The following is a 10,067-nucleotide window of genomic DNA, read 5'->3' on the forward strand; positions in this document are numbered from 1 at the left end:
CTATGTGGAATCCTGTGATATTTCAAGAATCTTCCTTGGCCTTTTCACTCTCCAGTGATAGTTTGCTACCTGATGCTGCAACTCAAATATTAGAGCAGTTTTTCAAACAGTGACTATTTTCATAAATGTGGATGTGGGAATACTTAGAAACTGGGCAACATGGTGGCTTGTGGAGACTGAACACAAAAATCAACTTGTCTTTTGTGATATGAAAACTACAACATGGGCTTACTTTGTGACTGTGATATTTTTTATTCCTGCATGATTGTTAATTTCATCAGCTTTAGTACAATCTAGATTTTTTAAATAATACTTTTGGAGTTGTTGGGCTTTGCTTACCAATAGAAAAATTGTTATAATCAATATTTTTGTGAGTATTAGTGAAGTCACTTTAACCAATAATAGGAGCAACTATTTAACATATATATCTTCTTATTCAAATAAGTGATTTAGGAAAATTATGTTATTTTACATGTTTTTTTTGTTTGTTTTCTAAAATCCATGATATATATGCACAAGGCAAACATGCTCTTTGTTTAAATAGATATTAAGGTCACACACAGCCACATCAATGTTTATAGCAGCACAATTTACAATAGCTAAACTGTGGAGCCAATCTAGATGCCCTTCAGTGGATGAATGGATAAAAAAAATGTGTGGCATATATACACAATGGAATTTTACTCCGCAATAAAAGAGAATAAAACCATGGCATTTGCAAGTAAATGGATGGCGTTTGGAAAAGATAATGCTAAGTGAAGTTAGCAAATCCCCCCAAAACAAATGCCTAATGTTTTCTCTGATGTAAGGAGGTGGACTAATAGTGGGGTAGGGAGGGGGAGTATGGGAGGATTAGATGAATTCTAGATAAGGCAGAGGGGTGGGAGGGAAAAGGAGGGGACAGGGGATTAGCAAGGATGGTGGAATGTGATAGACATCATTATCCAAAGTACTTGTATGAAGACATGAATTGGCATCAACACACTTTATATACAACCAGAGATATGAAAAATTGTGCTGCATACATGTAATAAGAATTGTAATGCACTCTGCTGTCATTTTTTTTAAAAAAAAATCAATAAAAAAGAAAAGAAGTCGTACAAATACTTATCCACTAAAAAAAAAACTGACAGCAACTAAATATGATGTATTTATTTCTAGTAATTTTCCTTCTAAAATATTTCATGCTAATTAACAAGACAACATTATAGAAATATGCATGTCTAATTCATTTCCTAACTGCAAATGTGACCACAGTAATCCATTACAGTGATTTCATGCGTGTGGGATACACACACACACACACACACACACACACACACACACAAACACACACACATCCTTGCATAAAAGATACATTGAAAAATTCATATTGAAATAAGAAAAATTTCAAGTCCTTGTCATTAATTGCTAATATATTAAAATCGAGGTAAATAATAATAGTATTGCAGCTAGTAATAAATTCCATTTGGATTCCCATGGTTGATTTCTTTTATCTTATTGGGCTTACATAAAGCTAGTCTTGCATACATTAGTAACATATTATACAGATATTTAGATGCACTGGATTTATCAACTATAGTTTTTATAAAACTATAGAATTGCCTCTTTACATAAGCAAAAACTAAGTAATTAACAAAAGTATTACAACATAAAAGTTCTTTTTCCTTCCTTTTAATGCAATATTAATGAAGTATCTATAACATTATTACCCAGCTAGAATCTAGAATAAGTTACTTTTAAAATTACCAGTACTTGTTTCTGTGGTGTGTATGTGTCTGTCTGTGTGTGTGTCTGTGTGTGTGTGTGTATGTAATTGAATGCATGTAATTCAGTTCCATCAGCCCTTCTAATAGCATGAAATATAAGTGCTTATTTTCTATTTATCTGGAAAAATGAAAATGCATTAGAGATAAGGCAGACAATAATGAGGACAACTTCTGTTTAAATTATGCTGTTATTTAAAATATAATGCACAAACATGAGTAGAAATAGAAAAATTCTAACTTTGGAAACTATAGCCTCTAAATGTTTTCAGTAGGCAAACTGTCAAGAAAAGCTGATAGCAACAGTGAAAGCAATCTGTGCTTTTTTGACTATACAACTGGAAGCAGAAAACTTTGATAAAAAAGAACTCTTTAGATTAAAAATACACAAACAAATAAACAACAGAAACCCAGACCTGCTCAGCCCAAGGTAACGCTTTTCTCTTTCCAAAGTGTCTAGTCAGCTAAGTTCTAAACATTATGCGTTCTTCCCCCTTGCACCTCAGACAGAAAACTAGTGGCTCCTCCATATTCTTTGCTTTTATCCTATATCAATGTATTTAAAATTCAACTTATGTACAAATACTGAATAAGAATCTAAAACTTTATCCAAAGCTTAATAAAGAAAAATAGCTTCCACCCAGAGAGTTTATGTAGACATTCAGAAAGATAGTATCAGTGACTAAATAACAGAATAAACAGAATTTTTAAAAAAATAGTGGAGTCAAATAAACCTTTCTAATTTCTACCTTTACCTTTACTAACGCATTGGAAATAAATCCATTGACAAAAGCAACCTAATCATTTTGGTAATGCCAAAGAATACCATCTCAATTGGCTAATGAAACATACAAAGGAGAAAGATGGCAGACTGCAGTAACCCCAAATTCCACATTTTAGTCCAATATCACTAGCATAAAGGTATTTACTCATATCATCACCAAATACAATGCAGTTGTATCATACATGAGAGAAAATAAAAGTTTTCCACCAACTTTTTTTCAACAGGACAAAAAAGCTACTTTCCTATTTTTTTCAAACATTAAAAAAAAAGGATATGGGATGATGCAATCATATTAAACTAAGAAATGGTAAAGGTGAAGGCATTGTATAAATTATTACAAATTCTACATATTCTAATCACAAGTTAAAACAGCAATATTTCCTGGTCTAAAATGTCCTTGAACAGAGATTTATCATCCTTTGAAATGTTACAAAATTAATTCTTTAATAACTATACAAGAATCCTTACAGTTCATGGAAGAGACAATTTATTAAAAGAGTTATTCATTAACACATTTGGAAAGTTTAAGCATTTTAATCTTTTATTCCAATATCTATTAATTAATAAAGAATCATCATAGAGTTTCACATTTTGGTGAAGAATTGAAAAAGTAATACCTCCACTGCTGCATTAGATATGTATTCTAATAAGGCCATACCAAGGTAAAGCAATAAGCTTGGAAATTTCAAGTGTTTAAATATTTAACCTATAGGTCATATGTAGCTTTTATTATTATCTTACCTCAATGATTTTGTCATGAATCTTCAGGCCATCTGCTCTGTCAGCAGGTCCATTTTCTAATATTTTTGAAACATAAATTCCTTCAGTAGATGATTCTTTTTGATTATTCTATAAAAAAATATACTCATCAGCAGAAATAAATATGCAAGTAACATTTTTATAAAGGACAATTTTCTAAATGTAACATTGCCAGTCCTCCTTAAATATGTAACTCTCTCAGCTGGGAATTTGGCACTGAATTTTAACTTACTTAACACCAACCAATAATTAATCAGGATGACAGCTGTAACGAACAAGTCCAGCAACTCTGACGAGATTATCTATTCACTTCACATTTTTGACTACACATAAAAAGCTCTGGGGAAAGGGGCATGTTCAAGGTAAGATTGACTGGTTTCTAAGTCTTATTTCTATAATATCATACTTCTAAAGTAGATATTAAATAAAAAGTGATAAAGTTACAGAAGGAAAACAAAGCATATCCAGCCTGTATTGTACAATATGTTTGAGATGTGGTCTTACATTTGAAAATATGAGTTAGGCTCCAATGTGACAAATTTGGAAACAATTCTGATTATGTCTATTCACAGAGGTGACTAGGAGCTTGCTCAAGTGTAAAATCCCAAAAGATCAACACTAAACTGCAAGGAAATCCATTCAAAGCTGATCTTTGCCTGCTTCTAGTTTGATGTGCCTCATGACTGAAACTCAAACATATGGCCATTTGATTCAAATAGGACATTTTAGCCAGACTCAGGAAACCAATTATATTATAAAACTTTTTTAGAAAAAAAAATGATTATTACCTATGATAGATCATTATATAGTTTGAAATGTCATTTTACTTCATGGAAGGTAAAATAAAATAACTTCTCCTTAATTAACCTGCCTTAACATGAGTTTTAAGAGACTACAAAAAAATCCAGTATTATCTAAATGTCAAATACCTAACTGGCATTTATAAAAGTATTCCTTGGGGGAAAAGAGAACAAAAATGATATGACAAGACTCCTGTCTTTTTATCATGCATGGGGACCATATTAGAAGCAGAGGCACAGTAATGGTGAGTTGCTAGATTTGGTAGCTGCATCGTAGACACAGGAGGAAACAGGACATCACCTTCCTAACTTGAAAAGCATATGGCCAACAATCCTATGATAGTTTCCTTGGATGACATGTGCAATGAAGAATGCAAATTTTTTTCAAGGCAGTTTATTGCGTAAATTAAAGAATATAATTTTTAAAAATTTTACTACCTTTTTCCAGCTATGGTAAAAATTAAGTTGATGTAGAATTTGAAGGATGTAAAAAAGCTTAGCAACTTCGGTATATAAGCTTATAATATGCATTTTGAAAGCCACTGGTATCAATGTAGAGATCATTTTTCATTCAATTAAGTGAAGAAGCTAAAAATATTTCAAATCAACTTTCTTTAATAAGGAGTTTCCTAAATAATTATGAAAACAATCATCCCTTACTTGAATTTAACTGTTCATTCAACATGTATTATTGACTTCCCAGCCGGCATTAATGTCTAACAATTTGATTTAATAGATAGGAAGTGTAAGCAGACAATACAATCACCTTATATCAAACAGAAATTATTTATTCATATTACTGTGCAATAAGATTATTTAAGAAATTTGCCAATGGTGCCAAAAAACATAAAATGTGGAATGTACCTCTCTTTTTTTAAAGCAGCTAGGAGACCCAGTTTGTTAGCCATTGATTTTTACTTTTCTCTAAAAGAAAATCTTGGTACATACTGGAAATTTTGCGAAATTTTGCAAGATTTTCTTTTAGGAAGAGTAAGGGTGATGAAGCTAGAAGGTCTAAATAAGGAATCCAGCATTTGATTTCAAGCATAATTTTAAAGATGAAACTACTTATTTTTCTGACCCTAAATCCACAAATGAAAGCTCAGACTTCAATTATTTTATAAGCCAAGAGAGTAATGTATTAAGAAGGTGGGTTACCTGATTTGGTCTACCTCCTATAATATTGAATCCCAAGGTGTCATTTTCTCTTTCTAACACGATGGTGAATGGCTTCTGTTCTCCATCCTAGAAGAAAAGGGATAAACTGACTAAGCTAAAAATATAAAAGAAAACAAATACAAATGTGAAGCTATTTTAAAATGGCAAATAAATGAACATGTGAATAGGAGAAAAGCTTAAAATTAAGGGTTATTGAATGTGGCTGAGGGTTAATTTCTTCCTAAAAATATTTGAAACTATGTATTCAAAAGGAACAACTGTGCTTGTGAAAAAAAAAAGAAACTATTTTCAAAAATGACCAATGGCTTTGTATTTTTACATATGCAGCTTTTATCCAAATGCAGCATCTAATTTTGCCTTCCTCATAATTTAAAACAGATTTCTGGTTTAAACTTACAGGAATTTTGCAATTTTCCCTTCCATGACAGAAAATAAAATAAATTGTCAGTGAAGCTCAGAAAGATTTTTGTAAAATTTTCACTTTACAAAATTTTAAGGGATTAAATCTTGAGGAATTTAATAAATGCTAAGTAACATTTGGATTGCTTCTCTAATGCGGGATCTGTTAGGTTACAGTACTCCTAATATTAAATAATGACCCTATTTGGTTTTGCACAAATCTTGCAGAAGAAAAAAAGCAAAATTTTGCCAGGTAAAATATTATGTATTTCTTTTCTTATAGCCCAACAACAGTTAAATAAATAGGAATTATATCTACAACCTGTTCGTGAGTAAAGACCAATTTAAATGTAAGGTGAAACAGTACTGGACAAGATGAGTTTTATTCCTGGTTAGAGATACTAATTTATCTTGGGAAATTAAATCCTTGTAAATTACTTCTGAATGATAACATTGCATAAGCTCCCAGTACCTTTTCCCAGGAGCTTTTCCCAGGCAGTGCACACAGCAGCCCCTACTGGCAGTGGAAAAATATTTCTGAAAAGCACTGGGAAACTGATAATTAATCTGCAAATCATTGGCAGTTGCTCCTCACTTCTCAAACCATGGCTTGACTTGTGTGGACTTCTCTGTCCTATAACTCTTAGATGCTGCTCCTTTCCTTCAGACTTTGAAACCTGGGTTAGTAATGCAGAGTACATTTCTGGGCTTCTCTCTGGGTCCTCACATTTTGTAAATTTACCTGTATGTAAGCTAGAGAAAGAATCCTAACACCAAATCTTTTAAAGCATTGTAAGCTTTCCCCTATCAGGGTAGAAGCATTTTAGCCCCTCTCACTTTAATTATTATTATTATTATTATTTTAATTAAAAGACAGGAACATCTAAATTCAGTGCCTGCGTTGGAGGCAGTACTACGCAATCAGTCCCAAATGGGAATCAGTCTGGGTTGCTCCTCCCCAGGAGTACTGAAAAATGAAAACAGCTCCTTGAATGGAGTGCAAGTTCTGCTAAATCCCCGCTCACCATGGCAGCGACCAACAATGTCAAACACTGTGCTGAAGTCCTCCAGAAGAGAAGTAACAGCTTTATAAACAAGCCTCTTCACAAGGGGTGCTGCAAAGAGGCTTGTTTATGCCGTCTGAAAGTGGGCGGTCAAGGAGAGCAGATCAGGGGCAGCAGCTTCGACAAAGAAGGAAAACAGCCCCAGCCAAGACTCTTAGGGCCAGTCTAATTGCTGATAGATGTAGCTGCTCTCAGACCAGGCTTCCCAAGTCATAAGCACGTTCGCCCACCACCACCACTAACAACCTCGGGAGATTCCAAGGCAGGGAAAATTTTTTTTTTTTTAGGAAGAGTAAGGGTGATGAAGCTAGAAGGTCTAAGAAATCCCGTCTTTCAACCTCCCAACCCCTGAGGTTGTCCTGGTCCCCTCTTCTCTCACAGTCCCTAAACTAAGTAGAGGGTAGTTGATTGATAAGGACAATTTGACAGAAAAAAGTAAGTCGTTTATGGGTAATGCCTTTCCCTCTGGGATTTGCTTCAGGCACATTGCACGGACACAAAAGATAGGCAGAGATGATGGAGTGGGAGTGAAAGATGGGAAACAAGAGTCTGGATGGGAAAATGAGTTTTTCCAATTTCTACTTCTCAGGGAAAAGTTGGAATTGAATCTGTTTAACTCTTTCCAATCCTAATATAAACGGCAAAGGGTCATTCCTTTCTAACTGTAATAGAAACACATTTAGAAGAAAATGACCACAGAGGATATTCAGGGCGGGTGATGCTTTTTTACTGCGTAGTAAAGAAAGATGCTTCCTCCTAAAGGAATTCTTAAGTATTCCTTAAGTATTCCTCTTCCTACCCCAATCGATCATTCCCAGGTGCCCACTCCCTCTAGGCTTACCCTGCGGTGGCCGCGGTCCAGGTCCCGGGCGAAGTTGCGGATGTGAGCCATGTACTGGGTGAACTTCTTCTGATACCTGCGGGCTGTGAGCTGTACCTCGCCCTGCAGCGCCCAGAGCTGTTCGAGCAGCGCCTTCTCACGTTGCCTCCAGGCGAGGACCTGAGGCTCGGGCCCCGGTCCACTGCTGCAGCGGCAGCCTGGTGACCCCCTGCCTGTGTCCCCGCCCGGGCGAACCCTGGTCGCTGGCCTGCAGCCCCCCCGCGCTGGTACGTCTCCGCGGTCTCGGTAGCCGCCCCGGACCAAGGCGCAGCCCGGGAGGCTGCGGCAGTGACTGGCTGGGCTGAAGTCACAGTGCTCGACGTGCTCTGCCAGCTCCTGCAGCCGGACTGTGTGGCCACAGCCACGCGCGCGGTAGTCGCACTGGATGCGCAGCTTCTGGATGAGGCTGCGCAGCGGCAGCACTCTATACAGCTCTCTTGGCGCCAGCGGTTGGCACTGGAGCGGGCACCGGCGTCTCCGCGCCGCCCAGGGCAGCAGGCAGCTGGCGCAGAAGATGTGGCCGCAAGGCGTGCACAAGGGATCCTCCAGCACCTGGCCGCACAGCTTGCACTGGAAAGCCGGGTCCACAGCTTCTGCAAAGCGCTCCAGGGCAAAGCCCATGTTACGCGCGGGGAAGAAGAGTCGGTTTACTCTGAGCCCCCTGCCTCTCCTGGGTTGCCCCTAGACAGAAGTCTCACAGCGACCTTAGCTCTCTGAAGGGGAGGAGGAGGTTGAGAGGTGTAATCTCAGAGTTTGTTTGGCTTGAAGTTTTCAGGCTTCTGCTTGGTCCTTGACTTCGCCGTATTGACGCTAATAGAAGCCACCTCCAGCGACCCCGGCCTTTTTGGCTTGCTTTGCAATTTATGATCTTTCAAATTTTGTCAGAGGAGAACTGAGGCTAGTTTACAATGGCCCTTGGGAAAGAGGTGTTCTTTGCCTGAACAGGGAACTTCAAGAAGTCAGGGCTCTTCCCCTGGGCAGAGAGGGAGATAAGTTCAGGGCGGAGGTTTAAAAACTACTTTTAAATTCAACAGAATGTCAACTTCGTGAGAGCACTATCTTTGGTTTTCGACTGAATCTTCATAGGTTTGCGTCAAGTAAATCTTCTATTAAAGTTTGAAATAAATGCACGTTTCTTCTTTCAAATCTGTCAACTACAAAATCGCCAGCTCAGAAGCTGCCACCTGAGAATATCACTATTAAGAAAACATCACTTAGGAAATCACAAAACCAGGCTTCTCAAACTGTGATCCAGAAATCAGGTTAGTATAGAGAGGCAGGATGCTTGACTGAGCTGCAAAGATGGGGAAAAGGCCAGGTGTTCACCTCAGGATTACCTCCTTCTTTGTTGGAAAGTCAACAGTCCACACAAAGCCTGCTACCCAGGGAGGAAACTGGAATTGCTACCCTGCAGCCTGACTCCAGGGTCAGTCGCCACACCATTTGTCTTTTCACAAGCATTTCACTTCTGTGAATAGGAATAGATCATCTGGGCACCTGGAAAGGGAAGGATTACCAAAGAAAGCAGTGAAATCACATAGAAGTAAATCTTAATGGATACTTCCTTCTACTTACACTGAACATACCCTTTGATCCAAATTTCCCCATCTCCCAGTTTGACTCTTTAAAGTGTGTAGCAGGCCAGGCCCCCTAAAACTGCACAGTAGGGGGTCCCTCTAATCCTTTTTCCCTAATTTCCTTCACCATCTTCTGAAATACAAGAAGGTAAAGAGCCCCTAATTCAGGGGTAGCAATTACTTATTTTGCAGCAACTGCCATATATATGGTTAAGATGGGTTTTGCACATCAATCATTGATGAGTCCTCATTGCCAGTTAAGTGTTGTTCCTGGAAAGTTGTGAAGACATCAGTTTGTACTGTAAAAGTCTCCACACTTTGTCTCTTAAATCCCTAGAGCTAACTGAAAAATTAGTACAGGTTAATAATTGGGTCTAATAAGAATTTTCTGTTTGAAAGATGAAATTTTGTTAGAATAATTCAATAGTTAGAATCAGAGTGGCATTCCAAGTGTGTGACATATTTTTAAACCTTTTCTTCAAAATGAGATGCTATATTGCACATTTGCTACATATAAATAGAAATGATTAAATAACATTTGCCACTTTGTTTCAAACTTCCCCCTCTTCTTTGTCCTATCTTTCTACAAATAAATAAGCAAATGATAAATTTTTGAGTAAAATCAGAAATAATTTTACATTAACAGCATGAACATATTTTTGTGAGTTGCATAAACAAGGAATACATAATGTTATAGAATTTATTGAAATATTTCTGGGCAAGAGAGAGCTATTCACCTTTAGCATATAAAAGGCTATGACTTACATCTGTGATTTTATAGCTATATCTTGACATTTATATGTTTTATAATAAACACAACACTGAGAACATTTTAAAAAAGAAAGAATAAATGGAAACT

The 10,067-nt window shown here is 37.0% G+C and overlaps 1 protein-coding gene across 1 annotated transcript in view; it reads right to left on the reverse strand.

The window, feature by feature from the left end:
• Pdzrn4 (PDZ domain containing ring finger 4) overlaps positions 1-8,394 on the reverse strand; it is a 351,420-nt gene extending 343,026 nt beyond the window's left edge. The window contains exons 1-3 of the mRNA XM_005324834.4: positions 7,593-8,394; positions 5,268-5,354; positions 3,292-3,399 (exon numbers count right to left, since the gene is read on the reverse strand). Coding sequence (XP_005324891.2) covers positions 3,292-3,399; positions 5,268-5,354; positions 7,593-8,252 — 855 coding nt within the window. The 5' untranslated portion in view covers positions 8,253-8,394. The remainder of the gene's footprint in view (positions 1-3,291; positions 3,400-5,267; positions 5,355-7,592) is intronic.
• Between the last annotated feature and the right edge of the window lie 1,673 nt (positions 8,395-10,067).

This window comes from Ictidomys tridecemlineatus, chromosome 6 (genome assembly GCF_052094955.1).
Source record: "Ictidomys tridecemlineatus isolate mIctTri1 chromosome 6, mIctTri1.hap1, whole genome shotgun sequence".
NCBI classification, from domain to species: Eukaryota; Metazoa; Chordata; class Mammalia; order Rodentia; family Sciuridae; genus Ictidomys; species Ictidomys tridecemlineatus.